The sequence below is a fragment of the Budorcas taxicolor genome, chromosome 2, assembly GCF_023091745.1.
Source record: "Budorcas taxicolor isolate Tak-1 chromosome 2, Takin1.1, whole genome shotgun sequence".
In the NCBI taxonomy this organism is placed as follows: domain Eukaryota; kingdom Metazoa; phylum Chordata; class Mammalia; order Artiodactyla; family Bovidae; genus Budorcas; species Budorcas taxicolor.
The window spans coordinates 67858135-67884309 of NC_068911.1; the positions used below are offsets into that span (position 1 = coordinate 67858135).

General features: G+C 40.5%; 1 protein-coding gene across 1 annotated transcript in view; it reads right to left on the reverse strand.

Annotated features, from left to right (window-relative positions):
* MAP3K20 (mitogen-activated protein kinase kinase kinase 20) overlaps nt 1-26175 on the reverse strand; it is a 167998-nt gene that overhangs the window by 138031 nt on the left and 3792 nt on the right. The window contains exon 2 of the mRNA XM_052653665.1: nt 16533-16725. Coding sequence (XP_052509625.1) covers nt 16533-16691 — 159 coding nt within the window. The 5' untranslated portion in view covers nt 16692-16725. The remainder of the gene's footprint in view (nt 1-16532; nt 16726-26175) is intronic.

Consider the following 26175-nt stretch of genomic DNA (forward strand, 5'->3'; position numbering starts at 1 on the left):
TGTCTATCAACTAAGAGCTGGAGAGACTCCTAAGTAGAATTCATGTTTACTTTATACCACGTGTATGCAGAACCTCATGACAGCAAAGAAATCAAGGGAAAAAAGTTAATATAAACAGAAAGATTAAAATTGGGGACCATCGGGAATTCCCTGGCAGTCCAGGGATTAAGACTGTGGTTTCACTGCCAAGGGCCTAGTTTGATCCCTGGTCTGGGAACTAAGGGGGCTTCTCAGGTGGCACAATGTTAAAGAACCGGCCTGCCAATGCAGGAGAAGCAAGATACACAGGTTCAATCCCTGGGTTGGGAAAATCCGCTGGAGAAGGGAATGGCAACCTGCTCTAGTGTTCTTGCCTGACCAATCCTATGGACAGGGAAGCTTGGCAGGCTACAGTTCATGGGGTCACAAAGAGTTGGACACAATTGGGCAACTGAGCACAGCACAGGACAACACTGGGAACTAAGATCCCACAAACCACGCAGCATGGGGAGAAAAACAACCTTCCGTGTGCCGTCAGTGATACTCTAGGGGAGCTGAGGCGGAAAACATCAAGAGCATATGAGTATACTTTCAAGGTGCTCTGCTCCGCATGATCTAAAACTAAGCAGGGGGTGAATCACCCATGTGTACAAAGCTGACAAATCACAGAGATGTTTTCCCTGTCTCCACGCTATTAGTTAGCTTAGTTTTTGGGGTTTTTTTTTTCTGATTATAAAAGTAGCATATGCTCACTGTTTCTTAGCACACATGGTCATAGTTTAGCTGCTAAGTCATGTCTGACTCTTGCCCTGTGGACTGTAGCTCACCAGGCTCCTCTGTCCGTGGAATTCTCCAGGCAAGAATACTGGAGTGGTTGCCATTTTCTCCTCCAGGGGATTTTCCCAACCCCGGGGTCAAACTCTCGTCTCCCGCATTGCAGGTGGTCTCCTGCATTGCAGGCCAATTCTTCACCAAAGCCCTTAACATACACACATGCCCTTTTCCAACCATTTCCTTAGGACAAATTCTTAAAAGTGATGGATCAAATGGCATCTGAAGCCCTTAACACATATGCGTGTGCCCTTTTCCAACCACTTCCTTAGAACAAATTCTTAAAAGAGATAGATCAAATGGCATTTCATTTAAAGACTTTTGTCAGTCTCCTAAACTGCCCTCCAGCAGGTGATGTCGTCTCAGACTTCCTTGGAAAGCTGAAGCTTCCCTAAACTCTCTCTCACCTTCTGACAGGAGCCGGCTCTCTTCTGCATTCCTTCCCATGGTAGCTATTGTCTCTTTCAGCACTTGCTCCTTGGGGCCTGGAGGGGTGCAAGGCGTCCTCCCGGCTCCTCATGACTGCTTCCAGACAGCTCTCCCTCCCACATCTAAAAGCTGAATCTATCATTAGATTGCATCATCCATTATCCTTTACAGTTGTCAGCATACACTAACTCCAGGCAGCGCCCCTTCATCGCCTGAAGATTTCAGCTCCTAGCTCACTGCCATTTTCTCCAATTACAATTCCTGTCTCATAGTGCAGGAATGCTTACGTGCACATAAGCGAGCCTCGGACACTTGTCCTCTCAAGTCCTTGAACTCAGTTGCAACAATCTAATCCTTCATCACACCTCAGTGTGCATACCTTTGGTCACACCCTAGACCCTGCATGACCAGTAACTTCATCCTCTGTAATCTGACATCCACCCATCCCACGCTTAGACTTCCCTCTCCTTCCTTCCAGTACCTGGACTCCCACAATCTCCTGGCCTATACCTTTTCATGCCACTCCCTTCCCAGAGGGGCTTCCCAGGTGGCACAAGTGGTAAAGGACCCACCTCCCAATGCAGGAGACTTAAGAGATGTGGGTTCGATCCCTTAGTCGGGAAGATCCCCTGGAAGAGGGAATGGCAACCCACGCCAGTATTCTTGCCTGGAAAATCCTGTGGACAGAGGAGCCTGGTGGGCTACAGTCCGTAGGGTTGCAAAGAGTCGGATATGACTAAAGTGACTTAGCACGCATGCCCTTCCCGGAGGTCTTCCTTTCCCTCTTCCCCTCACTTAAATTCCAAGACAATTCACAGAATCCTTCCCTTAGATCCATCCTCAACTCCTCTATTCTGTTTTTACTTCACTGTACTCAGGAAAACTGCAACCCTGAATAAATTCCATGCTTTATCTACTCCACTCCTGTACCTGTAGAGCTGAATATGGCTGTAGAAAACCATTGCTGCTCAGTAACCAACAATATTTCTCCAGTCCAGTGGTTCTCAAATTTTTGGCATATAGACACTAACTGTTCCAGCACCATCTGTTGAAAATATGATCCTTTCATCTTCTCATCCTCATCTGAATTGCCTTGGGACCGCTGTCAAAAAGCTACTGACCAAATACGTACGGGTCTATGTCTAGACTCTCAGTTCTGCCTTGATGACCCATCCATACATCTTGACACCATATAATGTGGATAACCGTAGCCTTAGAGTAAGTACTGATATAAAGAAGTAGTATAAGTCCTCTAACACTGTCCTCTTTTCCAAAATTGCTTTGGCTCTTCCAGTCCCTTCACATTTCCATATATGTTTTATAATCTGCTTATCAATCTCTACAAAAAGCTGGCTGGTGTTATGATTGGGATTGTACTGAATATACAAATCAATTTCAGGAGAACTGACATCTTGATAACATATTTTCTAACCTATAAACGTAGCATCTCTCTCCATTTATTACATCTTCTCTCTCTCATCTCAGCAATGTTTTATAGTTGTCAGCATAAAGACACTGCACAATTCTTTTGTTAAATGTATCCCTTAGCATTTCATTTATTTTTTTATAAATAAAACTTTATATTTTAGTTGGGGTACATATATAAAACTTACTATCTTAATCATTTTGAGTGTACGATGCATTAAGTGTATTCACACTGTTGTGCAATCATCACCATTAATCAAACTCCAGAATTTATCATCCTAAATAGAAACTCTGTATCAATTAAACAATTCCCCACTCTCCACAGCTGCTATTAATGGTAACCACTATTCTACTTTCTGTATCTGAGTTTGCCTAGTTTAAGTATCTCACGTAAGTAAAAATCACACGATATTTGTCCTTTTGTGTTTGGTTTATTTCATTTAGCATACTGTTTTCATGATTCATCCATGTTGTAGCATGTAACAGAATCACACTCCTTTTAAAGGAATGAGGAGTGTAATTTCAATTAATTATACACCGTATTCGGAGAAGGCAATGGCACCCCACTCCAGTACTCTTGCCTGGAAAATCCCACGGACAGAGGAGCCTGGTGGGCTGCAGCGCATGGGGTCACGAAGAGTCAGACACAACTGAGCAACTTCCCTTTCACTTTTCACTTTCATGCCTTGGAGAAGGAAATGGCCACCCACTCCAGTGTTCTTGCCTGGAGAATCCCAGGGACGGGGGAGCCTGGTGGGCTGCTGTCTATGGGGTCGCACAGAGTCGGACACGACTGAAGTGACTTAGCAGCAGTAGCAGCTTACACCGTATTTTGTTTATCCATTCACCTGTCAATGGACATTTGGGTTATTTCCAACTGTTTCATATTTTTGTTGCATTCTATATAGTATTTTTTAGATGGTTAATTCCTTCCCTAGTTCACTGCCAGTATCAAAAAGGAACTCTTCATCTGCTCTCACAAACCTGCTCCACCCATGATCTTGCCCATCTCCCAAGATGGCAAATAAATCTTTCCATTGCCTCGGTGCAAAACCTGTGAGACTTCTTGACTCTGCTTTCACATAGCATGTCCAATGACTGAGCAAATCTGGCTAGAACTACCTTTAAAATACCCCTCAAGAGCAACTTCTTTCTGCCTCCAATGCAACCTTCCTGGGCCCAGCCACAAACATCTCTTTGTCTGGATTATAACCCCAACCGGTCTTTCTGTCCCTGCCTCTGCCCCATATCGTCTTAACTCAACGAAGTATCCAGAGTGGTCATATCAAAACATTATAGTCATTCCACTTCTCTACTCCAAAGCACTGGTTGCTCACCAGTTCCTCCTAACTGGAATCAGAAGCTCTTACAATTGCCTACAGGCCCTATCTTGTTTGGCCTTTTTACCTCTCCGGCCCCATTTCCTGTTTCTTCCCTCTTACTCACTCCAGGCAGCATGGCCTCCCAGCTATTACCCAGCATACCAGGCACGCTCTCACCTGGCATCCGCGTGTTCCCTAGGCCTGGACTGTTTTATTTCCATGTAAGTATACGGCTCCCTTTCTTTCTTCAAGTGTTTACTCAAAGACCACCTTCCCAAGTAGGCCTACCCAGATCAGCCCCTATAAACTGGTAACATTAGCTCCCTGCTGGCGCTCCTGCTTCCCCTTACTCTGCTCTATGTTTTGCTTTTCTTTTTTGATATAAATTGTTTACTTTGGGACAATTTTAGATTTATAGGAAAGTTAAGAAGATAATGCAGATTGTTCTTCTCACCCTGGCTCCCCTCATTTCAACATGCTGCATCACCAGGGAACGCTAATCAGAACTAAGAAACCATTACTGCTATGTTACTATTGACTAAACTCCAGACCTCATCTGGATTTCACCATTTTTTACACTGATGTCTTTTTTTCTTTCCTGTTCTAGAATCCATTTCAGGATATAACATTCTGTTTGGTCATCATGCCTCAATCAATCTCCTTTGGACTATGACGGTTTCTCGGTCTTTGTTTCCCGAGATCTTAACAACGCTGAGGGGTAATGGCCAGGTATCTCATAGAATGTCCATCAATTTGGGTTTATCTGATATTTCCCTCATGACTGGACTGAGGTTATGGGTTTGAAGGGAAGAGGACCAGAGAGATGAAGTGGTTTTCTTATCATATCTTTTTGGAGACAGGTTACCATGTGACTTAACACTAGTGCTATTAACCCTGATCACGGGGTTAAGGTGATATTTGCAAGATTTGTCCATTATAAAGTTACCCATTTTTCTTTTTCTATACTCTAGTCTTTGGAAGTGAGTCACTAAGTTCAGCCCATATTTAACAAGGGTAAAGATCTTTATAGTGTTTTAATATACTCTTTAGTTGGGGCTGCCCAGGTGGTGCTAGTGGTGAAGAACCTGCCTGCCAAGGTAGGAGACGAAAGAGACACAGGTTCGATCCCTGGGTCAGGAAGATCCCCTGGAGGAGGGCGTGGCAACCTGTTCCAGTATTCTTACCTGGAGAATCCGATGGACAGAAGAGCTTGGTGGGCTACAGTCCACGGGGTCACAAACAGTCGGGCACAATGAAGCAACTAAGCATGCACATACATCTTAAGACAGACTCTACAACTATAGTTAGAATAACAAAAGCAATTGTTTTCCCACTAAAGGAAGCACTGTTCTATATGTTTTTAAAATACAGCGAGATAAACTGATTTTATTCATTAATTGCTTAATATAATCTGTCTTCAAAAGCAAACCGGCTGTGTAGTCCCCTTCTTGAGCAGAGCCTACACGAACACTCATCAGACATCTCCATCCTTATCAGTGTAACTGCTGTAATGTAGCTAATTTTACCAAGCGCTGTTCTCCTGAAGAATAGTATCAGGGATAGGAGTCATATTGTCAAGTCATTAAGATTCCGATGGTCTCATTTCATTTAGGACATCTTAATTTTTCTCAGGCCATGAATCATGAACATCTGATATTAACACAGCTAAGAAAAAGCATCTTGGATTCCTTTCTTGGAAACATGTTAAAAACAACAAACCAGGTAAGAACCATGGTCAGGAAAATCCTGCCTAACTGCCATAGAGCAGAACCTTTCATTCAAAGACAAACTAGGTTATTAAGAACTCAAAAAATCAGCCAAACATGGAGAAGAGGCAAAGAATGAAGCAGACTGGGGATGCAGGCTGTTCTTTTCTGTAGATTCAGGAAGAGCAAAACTTTTCCGAAAATCTTGCAAAAGAAGAGAAGGCTGAGATGTGATCTTTATTTATTCCCTAAGCATTTCTTAATTATTTATGGTGGGCTGGGTACAATGCAGAGTTAAAAAAAAAAATCAGATACAGATCCGGTGCTCAAGAAGCAGACACATGAGAGGAAGAGGGTAAGATTTGCTCTGTATGGCCCCAGAGAAGGAGACCACTATGTCTGGCTGGAAGCTACATTATAAAGGACTTTCTAAGAATTAAGCTGTTCCAAAATTGAAGAGCCTGCATCGCACATGTCATCAGTGGCAGCAATCAAACAGAAACTGGTTGTCCTAACCAGGAGCAGGAATCAAGCTTGAGTGAAAAAAAATTGATACAATGATCTCTGTCTTAGCGACTTTCTTATGAGTGACTTCTCGCCTTCACTAGAAAGATTCTAGGCATCTTTCTAATACCCAAGTGATACAATTCTATTCTGAAGACTGAGATCCAATCATATCGATTTAAAAGCTATCTGAAATATTCACAAGTATTTCAGACAGTTTTGCGAATATTTACGAATATTCACTTGTGAATATTTCAGATAGTTTTAAACTCTCCTCCAATTTTTCAGTTTTTAAATTGTTCTCTCTATATTAGGCTTTGTGTTTTCTCAAAAATTAAATATGTTCTTCATACTATTTTTCTTCTAGCAGCAAAGGCCAAGGTTTGTATAGCACCAGTTAGTCAGGATATAACAGCTTTACTGGAACACATTCATTGGTTTGATTTCAGCTCAATACTTAGAACATGGCTGGAGAAAAATTATTAACTGAAATGTTTATTGCCTAGTATACTGAGATCAATAATAACTTTAATGAAAAGCTGAAATAACTGTTGTAACAATGTTATATATGGCAAATCAAAAATAACCTCCACGGGCAAGTAAATTTGTAATCTGACAAAATTCTGAGCGAATTTTTTAAAATTTAAATGACTGAGAAGCAAAAATAAGAAGAATAGGGCTTTTGATTGCAAAGAGAAAAGACTTCGATAGTCAAATCAATGACCTGAAATACCACAGGGTGATGTCTATCTTAATGTAACGGCATTTCACGTCACACAGTAAGAAAGTCATCTGTAATTCAGGTAACTTTCTAAAGTCCTCTTGGTCCCAGGAGAAGCCATTCTATAGCTCTTCCTCACTGTAAGTTTACCTCTCCAAAAGGTTCGTGTTAGCTTCTGACATATCAGTAGCACCATGCTTACTCATTTAATTTACAAATTTGTTCAATATGTGTCCAATTTTCTGTTTCTCTTTATAGCAGTTCACTTTGGGATGTCTCATCAGCTCCCAGGAACAGAAACATCTCACAGAAAACAGCTGAGTGATAAATAGCTGTTTTCTATATACCTCTGGAGTAGTGACTGCATCATGATCAAATGCAGTGATTCATTATTCCATTATTTAAAAGTGCTTATTCTTTAATTCAAAGTGATTTAGGTATGTAGGACAAACTCAGAGCATGGCACCGTGAAATGTTTAAAATTCCCTAAGCGAAAATGGCATGTATGCCAGTCCAAAAAAGGTGCCAAAGCAAAGGTATTTATAAAAAAAAACTAATAGCTAAGAGTACTGTTACTATGTAGCTAAATGAGAGTGGTACAGTTGATACAGTGAAAACAGATGAGCTCTATCTTCTTCACAGCTCAAAGAGTAAAGGAAGAAAATGCAGACATATCCATACAGGATGAATGAGAGGGATGTCTACAGTGATAGGAATTGGTCCCAAGTACCAAGGAACAGATACTTGACTCTAAGCAAGGCACAGTCCCAGGTGCTGTGAGACCGGCAAGAAGGGTGCTGTCTATATTAGCCAAGACTCTCTGAGTCTTGATTTCTGATCCACCAAATGGAGGTTATAATCTTGTAACGCAACTGTGAAGAGGAAGAGGGCATGATGGAAAGCCCCTAGCCAAGTCCCCACTCACAGTGGTAGCTGTACTTGGTACAGCAATGACGAGCAGGACAGTGACAGCGTCAGTGACTAAGGCAATGGCTTTTCTTGCCCGCAGAGAGTTCCCACCAGAGGTGCTGAATACACAGCGTATACACGCTTGTCATTCCACACCCATGCTAAACCTTGGCACGGCTCTTTCCTGCAGAGTGTAAACGCAGCCTCTGGCGCTTTCTCAACAGAAGTTCTAGGAACCAACAAGTTGAAGTTTTTACAAAACGTGACACATGTTTGCTATTCTGACTTTACAGCATGGTTGTAAAGCTACAACAGGCAGTGAACAGTCACCCAAGTCTTCCTTGGTGCCAAGCACTCTTCTAGATACATTAAGTCAACTTAATTCTCTCGACAACCCCGGCATGGAGGTACAGTCTTAGCCCCACTTTTCAGATGAGAAGACATGTTCATGTGAAGTCAAGTGACAGTCCCTTACAGTCTTTCTAGAGTCACAAGGCAGTTTTATTCACATGTTGGATTAGCACATGAGCATTAACTGGTATAAATTCAAAAGAGAAAAACTATGATTGTAGGACCTGAGAATGTTTCACAGAGAAGCTTCAAATGAAAGCTGAAGAATGAGTAGGACCTGCTCAGGCAGAGAAGACAAAGGTATTAGAGGTGAGGGAAAGAACGCGGATGAGGTTACAGAAATGGAAATGTAGGACAGAACAGGTGGATGGTGGGGTAGAGGTGGTCTCAGGTCAGAAAATTAAAGGCAACGCTGGAAGGTCAGATGAGGACCCAAGTGGAAACGGTTTGGAATCTGAAGGTGCTTGCCTGAGGTTCCCATCTGTTTGATGCTCCTAAGACTGCCTTAAGTTCATTATGTCCAACGACATTGCCGAGCAGGGCCTGTGCACAGGAGGTTCACCTGAGCATGGTGAATTAAGGGTCTCAAAAGCCTCCAACAGCAACAATGCCTCCACCATGAGTTGCACAAGGTGCCTAAAATTCCAAACTGGAGTTAACATACGGGTGGCCTGCACCTGACATGACTGGGCTAGGTACAGCCTAAAGTTCCAGTGGCATCAGAAACATGTGGGAAGCCTGTCAGAGCACAGATTGCCAGGCCCCAGGCCCCCATGACTCAGTAGGTGTGGACTGAGGTCCAAGAATTTGCATTTGTAACAAGTTTCCAAGTGATGCTTGATGCTACTGGTCCAGTGGCCACACTTTGAGAACCACTGACCTAAAAGAAGAGACCACAGAATGGGTAAATTCTGATTGGAGACAGAAAAATCCTGGGTGGGATTATCTTAATAATAACTCATGAAGGGACTTTTGAGTGAAAAGGAAGAGACTAATTATGTGAAGATACTGTAACAGATAAGTAAGACACTAAGAATTGGGGCATCTGAAATAGCAACTTAAAATGGTAACTCTGGCATCCTTAAGTTCACCCTCTTGATGTTTAAAAATACCAAGTGGCAATTCTTGAGCACCATTTTGGACAAATTATCACAGAAACTATACCATAACTCAACGGCCGGCCGTTTATCAAGTATCCAAGATGTTTAATTTTTGTTTCTATTGGTCCCACCGATACATTGACACGCTAAGAGGATTTACAAAGAAAGTAAATAGTGTTATTCTTCTTTATTGTGCTCAAAGATGGGGGAAAACAGTAAAACAGCATTCCTACAATTAAGTGAATGCAAATAATTCATTCACTAAAACGTCAGCTGAAATGAATGAAATGAAATGAAAGTCACTCAGTCGTGTCCGACTCTTTGCGACCCCATGGACTATAGCCCCCCAGGCTCCTCTGTCCATGGAATTCTCCAGGCAAGAATACTGGAGTGGGTTGCCATTTCCTTCTCCAGAGGATCTTCCTGACCCAGGAATCGAACCCGAGTCTCCTGCATTGCAGGCAGATTCTTTACTGACTGAGCTATGAGGGAAGCCCAAAAAGTCATCTGCTGCTGCTGCTGCTGCTGCTAAGTCGCTTCAGTCGTGTCCGACTCTGTGCGACCCCATAGACGGCAGCCCACCAGGCTCCCCCGTCCCTGGGATTCTCCAGGCAAGTACGCTGGAGTGGTCATCTACAGAACTGCAAAGAAGAGGAAAAAGGGTCTCTCAAGAGTTAATAAGATGGCAACAACATTAGCTATACTTCTATGAATCACTAAATGCTGTCATGTTGATAAAATCTACATAATCAAAGCTCTTATTTTTACTAAAGTTCCTTCTGAGTTCTGTTTCAATTTCTATTGCATTTTCTATCTCACACCAGTATTTCCCCCTTTATATAAAAAGTTACTGAGAGTTCTGTTCTTATGACCAGTTTTGATATTTTTATCTTTTCTCTCTACCTATAAATGTTTACACTGTGGGAAAGTTTTGAATCTTGAATTTATCTGGCTTTCAATATTTCTACAACGGTAAAGGGGCTTCCCAGGTGGCTTAGTGGTAAAGAATCTGCCTGCCAATGCAGGAGAAGCAGGTTTGATCTCTGAGTTGGGAAGATCCCCTGGAGGAGGAAATAGCAAACTACTCCAGTATTCTTGTGGAGATAACCCCATGGTAAGAGAATACTGGCAGGCTACTGTCCAAGAGGTTGCAAAGAGCTGGACACGACTCAAGTGACTTAGCAAGCACGCACGCACACAGAAGAGTCAAATTTGGTAGGAAAAAAAATTTTTTTAATAAAGGAAGTGGGGTTTTATAAAAGGCAAGGCAATTGAAGAAAGGGTCTCATATTTCAGCTTTTGAGGATTCTGCTTCCTTTTTATTCTTTTGGGGAAGAATGTTTCCTTCAAATCTTATACTTAAATCTGGTTTCCTACTTTGGTTAAATATCAATAGATTACAAATGCTTGCAGGCTTCCATCTCTCAGACAGGAAAAAAGTGCCACGTACAGACTTGTCTGGTTCACACCATGAAGATAATGAACCACTAGTGCAGAGGCTGCTCTCCTCTGGGTCGGGGGTTGGAAAGAGGGCACTGGGGTCCATGGTGTCTTCCTCTGCCCTCTCCACCCCTTGCTTCAATTTCTGCCTGAGCAGTCTGGTTTGATCTCAGCTCATTGGGAATTTACCAAAAAGATACAATAATGACTTCTTTTCTTACCTTTGGCATATGAGCTTAAGATCAAACCATTTTTTCCTATTGAAAACTTTTTTAACAAAAATAAGTAGCACTCCAAAGGTAAGTCTGCAACTAATAAAAACAAACTAAATTACCACTGAAAATCCTACAGCACTGCTATGAGAAAGCAAGGAGACGCGAACATTAAACATTTAAAAAGCACGTGCGGAGACTAAAACCTTAGTGAGTTGTGAAGATTTGTGACCTACGAAAGCGGCTTATAAAAAACTTAACTCACGTGAGCGTCCTTAGAAGGTGACAAGGGTTGTCAGAACTATGACTTTTTTTGATTTTTTTTTCCTGTAAATATATGGGTTACACTGTGTTTACATTTGTCAAAACATAGTGATATGCGTATTTCACTGTATGCAAATTTTATCCCAAAAGAAAACAAGCCTGCAAACACATAATAACCCTGGTAATAATACACACACTAAAATATTTAAAAGCAAACGACTGACACCTGCAACTCATCTTGAAATGCATCAAAATGGACTGATGGATGGAAGAACGCACAGACACACATATGATAAAGTGAGTGTTTATGCTAATAACAGATCCTACAGGGTAGACATATAGATGTTCAATTTCACCCTTTCAACTTTTCTTTACGTTTGAAAATTTTCATAATAAAATGTTGGGGGGGGAAAGAAATATGAAATCAGCATAGAAAAATATGAAAAACAAAGGAAAGTATAATAAAAATACCACACAGACACCAAGAAGACACCTGGATGATAGTGTATATGTTATTTTGTAACTTGTTTTTACCACTTAGCAATATATTATGAGTATCTTCCTAGCTTTTTAAGTAGTCTTCCAAATGCAATGGAATTCCACTATACAGATGTGGCATAATTTTCTTCATATTCATTTCTGTATAATTGAAAAGTAGAACTGTAATATATTTAAAGTATACAACATGATGATTTCAATATATGTATGTACTGTATAGTGTGATATGATTCCCATGATCATGTTAATTAACATAGTCATCACCTTTCACATTTTGGGGGGAGGAAGGGTAAGAATGCAGCATAATTTAAAAGATAATTTGTTTGTAGGGCACTTGAATTATTTCCAATTCTTTATTATTTATTTGAAATAAGCAACTTATTAGATCCTTCTTCCTGCATATCTCAAATTACTTCCTCAGGATAAAGTCCTCAAAGTAAATTTCTGGCTCAAAGGAAGGAAACATTTTAAGATTTTTTATATATTTGCTAAACTTTTACCCAAAACATATATCAATTTACATTTCTAATAGGAGTATATCACAGCTCATAACTATCCAGATATATGATATTTAAATTGAAATTAAATGCTTCCATAAATAAAAGTTATCTATGACCATGTGTTCTCCCAAAAGGACAAAGGCTCCTTTTTAAACAGTCTACAATAAGCAAACCTATTAGCCAAATCTAGGTTTCTGAATATCATACTCCCACATCAGGTACCCTGAATCAGGGCTTCCTGAAGAAATGGCTGACTCCAGGAATGGAACTAACTGAGCCTGGAGCATCTTTTCATGCCAGGGAGTAAGGAAAGGCTAAAAAAATGATGGCGACACATCAAAAGGACATAGGAGCCAAACTGCAGGGACTCTTACTTGCTAAATCTGGAACAATTTAAGCATGAAAGTGAATAACAACAGTAGTGAACTGTAACATTCCAAATTCGAAAAAGAATCCTTAAGTCTACAATGAAACAATAAAAAAATGGATCAATAAGCAATAAATAAATAAATGAATCAATAAACAAGTGAAGAAAGGAAGGAAGGCTCTCATTTATGCCAGAACCTTTTGCTTTCTACACTGTAACATAATAATATTTGACTCAAACGAGTCACCAATGGATGCTAAAGACATTGGGTAATATTTGTTGAGGGAAGATATTTACATAACCTCAAAGTATCTATCAATATCTTAATTATTAATTATGAAGAGAAAACAGGTATTTTTACTGGGGAGAAATTGGGTGAGCCTCTCTTAATCAAAGATTCATAATTAATGTCACCAATAATGGGACAAACTGACATAATAGGTCTTCCATTAAGATCTGCCAAGGACATGTGTTGTTATGTAGCATTCCTATCAAAACTACATAACCTTAAACTAGGCGAGAGGGAAAGGAAATCAGATTAACCCCAAATGATGGATATTCTACAAAAACTTCCCAGCACACTTCAAAAATGTCAAAGTTTAAAAAACAAAGAAAGGCAGAGAAATTGTTGCAGATTAAAACAGACTAAATAGATTTACCATGAAATGCAGTATGTGATTCTGGATTGGGAAAAAAAAAAATGCCATAAAAAGCCATTATTGGGACAATAGGAAAAATCTGAAAATAGACTTGTATAATAGGTACTACTGAATCAGTGTTAAATTTCCAATAGTTGCATTAGAGTTGTGTTCTTCAGAGAAGCTAAAGTATTTAGAGATAAAGGTAGAGAGCATCTGCAATTTACCCTTATGTTCACTAGAAAATATGTATACTGCTGCTAAGTCGCTTCAGTCGTGTCCGGCTCTGTGCAACCCCATAGACGGCAGCCCACCAGGCTCCCCTGTCCCTGGGATTCTCCAGGCAAGAACACTGGAATGGGTTGCCATTTCCTTCTCCAATGCATGAAAGTGAAAAGTGAAAGTGAAGTCACTCAGTTATGTCTGACTCTCAGCGACCCCATGGACTACAGCCTATCAGGCTCCTCTGTCCATGGGATTTTCCAGGCAAGAGTACTGCAGTGGAGTGCCATTGTCTTCTCCGAGAAAATATGTATGAACATACCCAAATTGATTATGTATAGAGAGAAAGTAAATGTTGCAAAATGTTAATTAGCTGTGATTCTAGAGGAATGATATGCTACAGTTTATGGTACCTCCTTCTAGTTTCTCACTAGGTGTAAAGGTTTTTTAAACAATGAAGTTTTAGAAGATATGGAAGCAACCTAAGTGTCCATCAACAGATGGATGGATAAAGAAGATGTGGTATATATTATATGTACAATGGAACACTACTCAGTCATAGAAAAGAATGGAATTTTTCCAACTGCAACAACATGGATGGACCTAGAGCTTAGTGAAATGAGTTACACAGAGTTAAATCCTATTGCTATCACTTATAGGTAGAATCTACAAAACAAATGGATGAATATTTAAAAAAACTAAGTTGTAAGGAACTACCAAAATTTTAAGTAAATGCCATTTTTCTTTTTTTTTTTTCTAAATCAGAAAAGTAGCATATACTCACTAAACTAGAGGTCTACAAATAAAAGTGAAAATAAACAGCATTCCTCTAAATGCCCACATAAGCAGAATTAAAGAGTTCTATATAAACTTTTTCTACCTTTCACAAAACATATATATATTTAACCAGACATTAGGTCATTTTTAAAGAGTTCCATGAGGGACAAATATGTTATTAAATGTTCCATTGTTTCTAAAACTCATTCGCAAAAATGACCAAGTGACACAGGACTGAATCCATAAACTGAAAAAAATCCAGAGCTTATAACTTTTATCTTATCACTGAGAAAACATCTAGCCACCAAGCCAACACATAGTTCATAAAGTATAACAAACATTTACATAAGAAATGCATATTTCCTTTCCAATAACTGCCAACCCCTAGTCAAAATTATTTACATCTTGAACACACATTAAGTCAGTAAGTGTGGAGACACTTTGCAATAACTTAGCGTACGTCTGTATCACTCACAGTCACTGGCTAAACCGAGCCCCAAAGCTGAAACTGAGTTTCTGTTTTTCCTACTTAGAAGTTTATGAGGCGTGCTCCTGTGGTTTGCTGTAATCAGCTCCAATTCTGAGTGATAGGCACTCAAGTTAAATATCTATACAGGAGCAGGATTTGGCAGTTTCCACTTCCTGCTTTCACTCGTGTGCTTCCCTCTGTCATTCTCCTGGTTCTCTCTCAGACAGTAAAAAATGGTACTGGGTATGGATGGTGGTGGAGTGAATGGCTTGCAATTACTATTTTCCTATCAAAACTTGTTTCACGTCTCAAAGTCTTTCTCATATCCAACAATCACGTTAAGAACATGTTCACTGTACTGAAGTCGTATGATGCTTAAAAATATTAGCAGACTTATATACTTCTTTGAATATAAATTTGATGGGACTGGTTTATTATCTGTTCTTACCTGGTCAAACTAGAGGTTTCAGAATTAAAAACTAGAGAATAGGGGGTCCAATCTGGATTTCATCCACCCCTACTGGGGCAGTTGTACATGTTTCGCAAAGCTCTGTTTCCCAACCTACAGAATGAGTACAACAATGCCTGCCTATAAAGGGCTCAAGAGTTCACCAGATTAAAAAAAAAAAAAAAAAAGATAGGTTCAACTCCAGAGTAAAAAATAATTTTATTATTTGGCTACTATTTAAAAATTTGTTGATCACCACATGACTGGGAGAAAACTTTTTCTACATAGTAGCTTTTTGGTTTGGAGCACACATTCGCTTTAAAAGCTATCACTTCTTAATGCTTTCTGCAACCTACAGATACCCCAAGGCAGAGGTATCATAGTCCTCTGGCTTGGGTTCACAAATCATAAACACAACTGCTGGTCACACAGTCACAAAGCAGTGCTGGGAGGGAACGACACAAAGCGCTTTCTATTTTGGCCATTTCGGTTTCCTTTCTGAATCAACTGCTGTGGTTCCCTGACAGCAGTTGATGATAAAAAGGAAATCATTCAGGGAGATTAAAGGATATTTATGGAAAAGTTCACTTTAAAAACATACTGAAAAGAACAATAATTAGCCAAAACACAGCATAAATAGAACTGACCAAAGCAAACTCCAGAGGGTAGCTATTTAAAGTTACTGACACCCTGAGCTCCTGCAAGTCATCTCTGCAGCTAGCTTTACTGTGGGGTTTGGGTACCAAACTGAACGTGGGGACGATGCTGTGTCACTTTCCTAAGAAAGAAGAAGGGCCTGTGTACAATTTTTGAGCTCCACTAGGACCAGCGCCAATTCCAGACTCTGAAAGTCAAAATGTTTTTTCCAGTTTTACAAGTGGAGCAGCTCTCTGCGTAGCACTTTTATTAAACGAAGCCCATCACTCTGCACTTCAAGTAGGGGTGAAATCCAAGAAGCTGGTATTGCTTCTATTTCAGTGGAGAAATAATGCTTTTTTTGTTTTTCAAAAAGACAAGTCCTGGGGACCACAAATTCACCAGAAAGTGGAAAGGGGATGAAAACTTTACACAGTACTCTTTACTGACCCCTTTTGGCTGACCCAGGGCAAAGCCTAAAGTCTGGGAAGACCTGAGCGCTCGCTCACCTCCCCAGGACAAGAGCTCAGAGAACATTCGGTCTTGCACGCCATGGAAAGAAATCCTCTCAGTTCAGATGACCCCTAGTAAATCTCAACCCTACAGCACACGTGGCACTGATTGCTATTTATGGGGCTCCCAGAATGGAAATTTGGGAAACAGCCTCGTGGGTCAGCCCCGAAGGCTCTGCTAGGTCCCTGGCAGCCTGTGACCTCTGACTGTAGGTTGAAAAGCTTACATAAGTGCTATCATGACCACTTCTGATAGCAGGAAAAGACCTTACCTCTTTCTCTATCTTGAGTAGCTTCTTTACAGCCACCTCCTTGTCCTGTGATATCCATTTGGCTCGATAGACACTCCCAAAACTCCCTCCACCGCAGTTTTCAAAAAACTGCAAGTCATCAAATTTAATTTGCACAAAGGAGGTACCGAGAGACGACATCTCATAATGACAAAGTATTATACTTCCACAAAATCTGCAGAGGGAAAGGGGAAAAAAAAGCTGGATTAGAAACACTAGAATGAAACCTCTGAATTCCACTTTAGCTAATGTATACCAAGTCCTGTGGTGCTCCCACAAAGAGCCTTGATGACTTAGGAGGAAGAAAAGCAGAAGTATAAACAAATCAACATGAAAACACTTACCCTGGTAGCCCGAGCAAAATTCAACAGCAACCTGTCCAGACTCTGAAACACAGCTGTCCCCAGAGAAATGGCTCAGATTTCCGCCCCCGACAAAGCCTGCAACAGCACTTCCTGCACATCCCCAGCAGCTCTGCCTAAAGGCTACCGTGTAACCAGGTCTCTCTCCCACCGCAAAGACAAACGGGAAGTGTGCTCTCGGCAGGAGGCTTGCACAGCTCTTCTGGCATCTGAGGCATGCCATCTCTCTGCGTTGTACTCACTTAACATAAAATATACATAACCTAAGCATCTGAGCATGCTGGCACAGGAGGGCCCAAACACTGCAAACAGAACGCACGCTCGGGGCTGGGATTCCAAAAGCAAGTGGTCAGCTTTGGGATGAGAGAAGAGCTGGCCAAGTGTTTTCCAGAAGTGGCTCCCTGGACTGTGTCCTGTGGCAGAACTTAATTAAAGAGCAGAAAATTTGCCCTTGACTACAATATATTAAGTCATCCAGTGATCTCTCCCAAGAATGTTTTAAAAAAAAAATTATGCTTGTTTCCAGAGGAACAGATTACCTTTCACAGAGATGACAGTGATATTTTCTGCAGTCTAAGGAGTTTCACTGTTCTCCAGGTAAGGGGTAATTCTTCACACCCTATGCCTAACCACAGATTAGCAGGAAAAACAAAACAAAAACCTACAACCAAGAACAAGAAGGTCTAAAATTTTGAACCCGCAAAAAAAGCAGATGGATAAAGAAGTTTTTAGACATGTTCTTCCCAAATTGTAAATCAGAATCTTATACTGAGGGAGCAAAAAGATGAACCCATATGTACCGGACATTCTACAAAACAACTCCCCTGGTCTCTTCATAACAGTCAAAGTCATGATTTAAAAGGCAGAGAAGCTTCTAGTATATGGAAGACTTCAAGAAACATGACTAAATGCAATGCATGATCACTGACTAGATTTTGGATCCCCTCAAAAGTGCAGAAGTCAATTATGAGGATTTTAGGGAAATTTGAATATTAACTAGATACATTAGATAATACTATTTTCTGCATGGCAAATAATGGTATTTTGGTTTTGGCTTTCTAGAAGGATGTCCTTGTTCTTGGAAGATATACTGGGTGCTATATCAAAGTATGATATCTCAAATTTAATTTAAAATAGTTCAACTCCCCTTCACCCTCCAAAAAATAAAGTGAATGGGTATAGAAAGGAAAGAGGCAAATCCAGCTCAATGTTAAGAACTGGTGAATCTCGGTGCCAAGTATGTGGGTGTTCTACTACTTTTCTGTGGAATCTGATTATTTTCAAAAGAAAAAGGAGGAGGGGCAATTTATATCTATTACACATGATAGTACAAATTCATATCTATTATAGATCTTAATGTGCTGCTGACTAGCCAATCCATTTTAGGAGCATCAGGTCACTGAAGAATGCTGATTTCTTAAGTGAAGTCAAAATTGACTCTACTTTGGGATGAAGGCAAGAGAGAAGACTGTTTATCCTCTGAAGTTTAAAAGATAGCTTTAGAATCTACATAAGTAAATATAGTATCAAAATACAGTCAGTACATATTTGAGGCAAAAATGTTACCTAACTTTTGCTTCGATTCATATTTTGTTAATTAGAGAAAAAAAAAAAGACCCCCCAAAATACAAAATTTAAGACCATGCCAAAGATAGGTACATAGAACATGCAAGTTTGTTCTTATCTGCAAAATGTTTGTTCAAAAAAATGCAAAATACTGCTTGTAAGAGTCCCTCAGTGTTATAAATACTATATTTCTACCATTTTTACTTTTATCAAAAAAAAAAATGAAAACTAGAACTCCCCTGTCCTACCCCTCCCCACACCCAATTCTCTCTTCAGGGGGAACTAATTTCAACTCACTTAGGATTTTATTCTGATATTTATATTTCATATGATATTTTTATATCTATTAGTACATTCCTAAAAGTGTGTTTATATAGCTAGTTCCTGATTGCTCCATTTTAGTTATTACCTATTCACTTCTCCCTGTGGAAGAAAAAGATTAGCTCTCATCCCCCATCCTTCACCTCCTTACATCAAACACGTCACACGTGCCCTATCCTCCCAGCGTCCGGCTCTACTGTGACATTCGGTTAAGTCAATATTCACTGTTTACAGCAGTCTGGCAAGGTAAACATTATTCCTGAGAGTGCTGAGCAGGACTCAATGACTTTTTCTTTCTTGGATAATTGTTCATTTCTCCCTGAGTTATTAGTTGTTCGGTTTGGTTTTTGCTGTTTGTTTAGCCGCTGGTAAAGAATCCACCTGCAGCGCGGGAGACCTGGGTTCAGTCCCTGGGTTGGCAAGATCCCCTGAAGAAGGGAAAGGCTACCCACTCCAGTATTCTGGCCTGGAGAATTCCATGGACTGTATATGTATAGTACATGGGGTCACAAAGAGTCAGACACGACTGAGTGACTTTCACTTCACTTAGCTTTGTATACATCTAAAACGTATTCACCTCAAACTCTCTGAACTGCAAAACTCCTCTCAGTAAAGTAAAAACATCAGGTAACAGGGGAGGAGGGTCTATTTTTTTCTAGGAAACACTTCTCCCATACCTTTCACCTTGAGCAGTTTGGCTGAAGCAGTGGCTTTCCAGGTCTGGTTGCACTGGCTTGTCCATCATCCTCCACATCCTTCACCTCTTCCTCTGTGGGAACTCCTGGCTTCCCTTTCTTGGTTTAGTCTCTTACTTTGACAGAGCACATCTCCCATTAGCTACCTGAGCAGAGTGCCCAGAATGCAGTTTTGCGGGGAGAATCCATATGTCTTCAAATGTCTTGATTGGTAGTATGCAATTTCAGGTAGGAAATTATTTCCTGATGATTTCAAAATTGTTACCTCATACTCATCTAGTTTCTAATGTGTCTGTAGAGCAAGTCTGAAGTTACTCTGGTTACCAATTCTGCTTACATTATTCTTTCCTTTCTGAAATCATTTAGGACCTGGTATTCAACCCTAGAATCCTGAAATTAATAGGATATGCTTAGGAGTGAGTCTTTTTCATTCATTGGTGGCATATTCAGTATACTCTCCATCTGTGACTCATGGCTTTTAATTCCAGAAAATTTCCTTGTGATCTTTCTTTACCACTTATAGCCATTCTTACTTCTTATTTCCTCCTCCAGCCCCCTAGACACACAGGAGGACATATTTGCAATTCCCAGAACATGCTTTCCCATCTTCACACCTCTGCCCAGGCTAGGGTTTCAGTTCTGAATGCCTTTGCCTGCCCAGTGATGTCCCTGACCATCTCCTCTGAGCCCCATGAGCACAGTTAATTCTCCTTTTTCTGTGCCACAGCCCCTTTCTTTATCCTTTCATCTTTCCCACTTACTTCCCACCAGACTATAAATTCTTTAAAAGTGAAACACATTTCTATTTTCATATGAATCTTCAGTAGCTACTATGTAGCCAGCACATCACACCTATTCCATTCAAAAATATGTGTTGAATGAATGAATCAAAAACCAATCAAATAACTTCTGGCTATTCCTGTTATACCATTTGCAGCTGGAAAGATAACAATTAAAAAAAAAAAGATTACAATCAGATTAAGTAAAATCTGAGAACTGTAGTTTTTATAAGTGCCCTCCAAAGGATTCTGAAGCAAATCCTGATCTGGAAACAGCTGCCTAGGCTTTCTGGGAGACTAAGAAGAGTATATTTGGGATCTCTAGGGTTAGGTCTCTGAGACTGGAGGACGAGGAGAAGGATGGAGAGAAGATGAGGAAGGTGGAAGAGGAGGGAGGAAATTCTTCCAGAACAAACAGGGATCTGAACCAGGATGAGATCGATACGAATAAATCCGAACCCTCTGGTACAGAGCAAGTCCAGGGTAACCTGAGGCAGGATCAGTCCCATCTGAAACTGACCCGGAGGTACCAGAGAGAGGCAGACCTCTGAGAAGCATAGTTCTCAGGATCTTCACTCTGAGATGAGGCAACCAGTCAGCTCTTCCCAGAATCACTGTTACTCACTTTGTGATACATCCTGCCTTTTGGAAACTGGCTGTGTATGAATGGAACTATATAATTACTGGAGTGTTTTATTGGGACCATAAAAAATTAAGTACCATCTGATTACCAAAGAGACTAAAAATTCTGGGGTGTATGAATACAGGTTTCACTCCAGTAAGCTTGGCAAAGCATCATGGGCTTAGCTAAAGAGCCTGACTGAGATTCCCACTGCCATCTACATGACTGTCTGACCACATATATTTCCTTTTCCCTTTGAGCTTTCCCTCCTTGAAAATCATTATTCTAAGAGGATCGATTTATGACCAGAAGAAAGGATAATCAGAGTTGCAGATTAATTATACTTAGAGCATCTTGGGGAAGATTGCTACCTGATCAAATTATGTTCTAAAGTTTTAGGTGTATTCTCCAGTGAAGACACTAGAATTTAATAAAAGTCATCCATATAAATGTATTTACATAGTACACCCAATCAAATGATGCTGTCATTCTACGATGTTAAAATAATTGCTTTTACACAAGAAAGACAACTTTCCTCCATGCAATAATTCCCAGTCCTGATTCTGTAGCATCCTAACTCTGGTTTCATAAACTCTCAAAGCTGTGTTTAAATGCTAATGCTAAGTATCTACCGCAGAGCACTGAAGAGTAAGTTAGAACAGGGATATGACAAAAATGAAAGCATAAGAGAGCGTCACAACTCTGAAAATACTGAAAATCACTAACTCAGAGGTTGAATCAAATCACTAGAGTCCTCAAGTGGTATGACTTTAGTAACTACTTTAGTAGTAGAACTACTATGTTAGTAGTGGTAACAGTTTTTTAATGTTTAAAAATTTCCTTAGGGAATTCCCTGGTCATCCAGTGGTTAGGACTCCGCATGTTCACTGCCTGAAGCCCAGGGTCAATCTCTGGCTAGGGAACTAAGATCCTGCAAGCCACAGGGTGCAACCAAAACATTTTTTTGTTTTCATTAAATTAAAATTTAAATATATTTTTAAACTATTAATTGCTGAAAGCATAAATAGTACCATCAGCTTATTATCAAAAGTAGAACTATAGGAAGAAAACCTTAAAGGGAAAATTATTTTACTTTTCAAAGTTTTTAGCCTTCCAGTCCAAAAAAAAATGGACTTTTGTCCTGGATTTTTGAAAAAGAGGAAAAAAGAAACCCATAAAGTTTAGAATGAGATAGATGTGAGTTAGAATTCTGCCTCTAGGGAATTCCCTGGCAGTCCAATGGTTAGGACTCTGCACTTCTGCTGCAGAGGGCACGGATTCAGGGAACTAAGATCCCACAAACTGCCCAGCACAGCCAAAAAAAAATAAAAACTCTGCCTCTACCTCTTAGTAACCTTGAATCAATCACTCTTCTCAAGACCATGGTATTTCCAGACCCAATAAATGAAATATCTGTTCTGTTACCAAACATTTAAAAACTGATAGTCCAAAAGTTACATGTTTGCACAGTATTATTTGACTTCTTAAGTCTTATTTCCAAGTAACAGATATTTGAACACAACATAGCTTTGATCCAAGAGAAAGACCCAGTTAGCTCTAGTAGCAAATCTGCACTGACCAGCTGTTGGGCCTTGGGCAGGACACCGAGCCTCTCTGAGCAGTTTTCTCCCCGGCAGTAATACCCATTCCATGCGGCTGTTGCGAAGCGGGAGATGCTGTGAAAGGCCTTGCACAGGGCCCTGCACACAGTACATGCTGCTGCTGCTGCTGAGTCGCTTCAGTCGTGTCCGACTCTGTGTGACCCCATAGACGGCAGCCCACCAGGCTCCCCCGTCCCTGGGATTCTCCAGGCAAGAACACTGGAGTGGGTTGCCATTTCCTTCTCCAATGCATGAAAGTGAAAAGTGAAAGGGAAGTCGCTCAGTCGTGTCCGACTCTTCGCAAGCCCATGGACTGCAGCCCACCAGGCTCCTCCGCCTATGGGATTTTCCAGGCAAGAGTACTGGAGTGGGGTGCCATTGCCTTCTCCGACACACAGCACATAATACTCAATAAATGGAAACTGGCTACCTAATTATTTTAAGAAAGCTTGATATCATATTTAACCATCTACTTTTCAGCCTTTGTAGTTAGGATTGCTTTCCTCAATACTTTTCCTCTCCTTGTTTTCAGAATTGTTCTATATTATATCTCCATTAGTTTTGCAGAGCAAAAATAGATTACTGTATCATTGATCCCCTAAATCCTTATTATAGTATCTAAGTTTCTTTGTGTATGTTTTATTTTTCTTAATCCTCTCTTTGCAGCCCCATGGACTGCAGCACGCCAAGCCTCCCTGTCCATCACCAACTCCCAGAGTTTACTCAAACTCATATCCATTGAGTCGGTGATGCCATCCAACCATTTCATCCTCTGTCATTCCCTTCTCCTCCCGCCTTCAATCCTTCCCCGCATCAGGATCTTTTCGAATGAATCAGTTCTTCACATCAGGTGGCCAAAGTATTGGAGTTTCAGCTTCAGCATCAGTCCTTCCAATGAATATTCAGGACTGATTTCCTTTAGGATGGACTGGTTAATTTAAAAAAAATTAAATCTACTTATAAAAGGATTAACTTTATTAGAAAATAGACTCTTGGACTTTTTCTGGATTTTTTTATCTTTTAGGTTTATATAGGCCTATTATTTCTCAATTCAGATCCTTTCTCTATCCTTTACTTATACTACTCTATTTCCTCTCTTCACAAAAGTAAAGTTAAAAGTTTATTTTCTGATACAATATAGAAAAAAAAAATTCATTTGTTTTGTCATGACCTGAATATGACAAAAAAAAAAACCCCAACCCTCAACAAATTCCTTTGCCAAACTTGCTGCCCTAGTATTTATTTATGCTAGCATTATTTCAGCCTCCTTAATGAAGATCAGTGAATAAACTAATAAAAATGTGCTTTATCATCATGTGTATAAAAACAATACCACTTGGATTACAGTTCTGCAATTCTTTTTTTTTTTTTTTCTGCAAGTCTTTTTCAAAAAGGAGGAAAGCTCTGGGTTTGATATACTTGTTTATAACATCAAGATCAAGGATGCAGAGATTCTGTTCCTGAACAGGACTGCTATTCTGCTATGATAGATAAGTTCTAGAAGACTAGCTAGAGACTAGGTATGAAGAGAACTAACCAGTACTGTGTCTACCCTAGCTGTTGCCTTCCTTCCTCCAAGGCTGCCAACAGAAAGCAGACTATCTTGTCTAGAACAGGTTGCAGGGCACCATGAAGAGGATCTGGGTATCTAAGAGAAGCCAGCTTTAAAAGTCTAAAACCTAGAACAGCTATTGGTCCACTTCCTTTCCACTCTCTCCTTTATCACATAAATACATAAATCTCCTAAATAACATAAACATAATATAAACATAAATAAAAGATCACGGCATCTGGTCCCATCACTTCATGGCAAATAGATGCAGAACAGTGGAAACAGTGGCAGACTTTATTTTTGGGGGCTCCAAAATCACTGCAGATGGTGACTGCAGCCATGAAATTAAAAGACACTTGCTCCTGGGGAGAAAAGTTATGACCAACATAGACAGCATATTAAAAAGCAGAGACGTTACTTTGCCAACAAAGGTCTATCAAGTCAAGGCTATGGTTTTTCCAGTAGTCATGTATGGATGTGAGAGTTGGACTATAAAGAAAGCTGAGCCCCGAAGAATTGATGCTTTTGAACTGTGGTGCTGAAGAAGACTCTTGAGAGTCCCTTGGACTGCAAGGAGATCAGTCCTGGGTGTTCACTGGAAGGACTGATGTTGAACCTGAAACTCCAATACTTTGGCCACCTGATGCGAAGAGCTGACTCATCTGAAAAGACCCTGATGGTGGGAAAGATTGAGGGCAGGAGGAGAAGGGGACGACAGAGGATGAGATGGCTGGATGGCATCACCGACTCAATGAACATGAGTTTGAGTGAACACCAAGAGTTGGTGATGGACAGGGAGGCCTGGCGTGCTGCAGTCCATGGGGTGGCAAAGAGTCAGACACGACTGGCCAACTGAACTGAACTGAACATAAACCTCTACTTGAAGCACAGGTTAAATACTTCAGTTAAAGAAAAGAGACTTCCATGACATATTTTTTGCCAGAAATGTTACTAGAAGCAAAACACATGAGGAACAGAAATGTAGGGAGAAGGGGTACTGATGCCCAGAGATGCCCTGTGGAAATGTGCCCATGCTCAAACAGAAGCCTAGCTAGGAAACTCCGAGTAGGTACAACCCAGGACACGGGTCGGTGCCTTGTGTCAAACGATTACAAGTTTTGAGCACTGAATGATTGGAGGCCTGAGGAAGAGAAGGAGGTCAGAGTCTGACTATAGCAAAAAAGCGTAAACTGGGCATATTTCTATGAGTCGGCTAGAAGAGGAATTCATAGGTCTTGGGGGTGTAGGTTGGGGTGGGGAGAAAGCAGTTGCTAATAAGTAAGAAAGATTTACTCAGTCAATAAGCCCACCCATTCAAGATCCTGCTTCTACTCAGCTCTTGTTTCTATTCTTATTTCTACTCTTGTCAAATAGAAAGTATCTCACCTTCTTGGCTGAGTACAATTTTGGACAAACCTAGAATGAAGGTTCCCTGAGAAGGGGAAGTATGAGAGTTAAAACTTGGTAACCTTGAAGCAACATGAAAACAAACAAACAAAACCCGGGGCATTAAAATTAGATAAGCCCAAAGGAAGACTCTACAGTATGTATCACAGAGCCAGAGGCCACACTATCTGTAGACAAGTTACAGATGGAATTCAGGGTTATCAGAGCTGCCTAACAAGAAAATATGCCACCCTGTTTAGTAGTGAGTTCCTTATCACTGAGCATGTTCAAGGGGAGTTGGGGAGGAGACTAGGGGAGGAATGAAGAGTTTCGTAAAGACCCACTCCAACCCTGTGAGTTCACCATGACTAACTGACCTCTCCCTTCCCTTCTTAGGGATATAGTCAGGAACCTGACACAGAGAGCCTCCTCCCTCCTGGAGGAACACGGTGATCAAAGTCAGTGACGGGATTAATGGAGATGATTGGGCTGTCCTCCTATATTTCCCCTCCTAAACTGGCTGAGAAGGTGAAACTGTATTTTACATTTCTATCCCACAACTATCTCTCCCTCTTCTTGACTTCCAAAGCAAAGAGCTTTTCTGACCTTGAAAGCCCCAGTGTGACCACAGAAAATAAAAACTCTTTGGATGTCGATGTACGCTATTCTTTTCTCAGCATAATGGAATTGCATTACCCCATGCAGCATGCTGGGCTGTGAAGCTCAGTGATGCAGTACCAT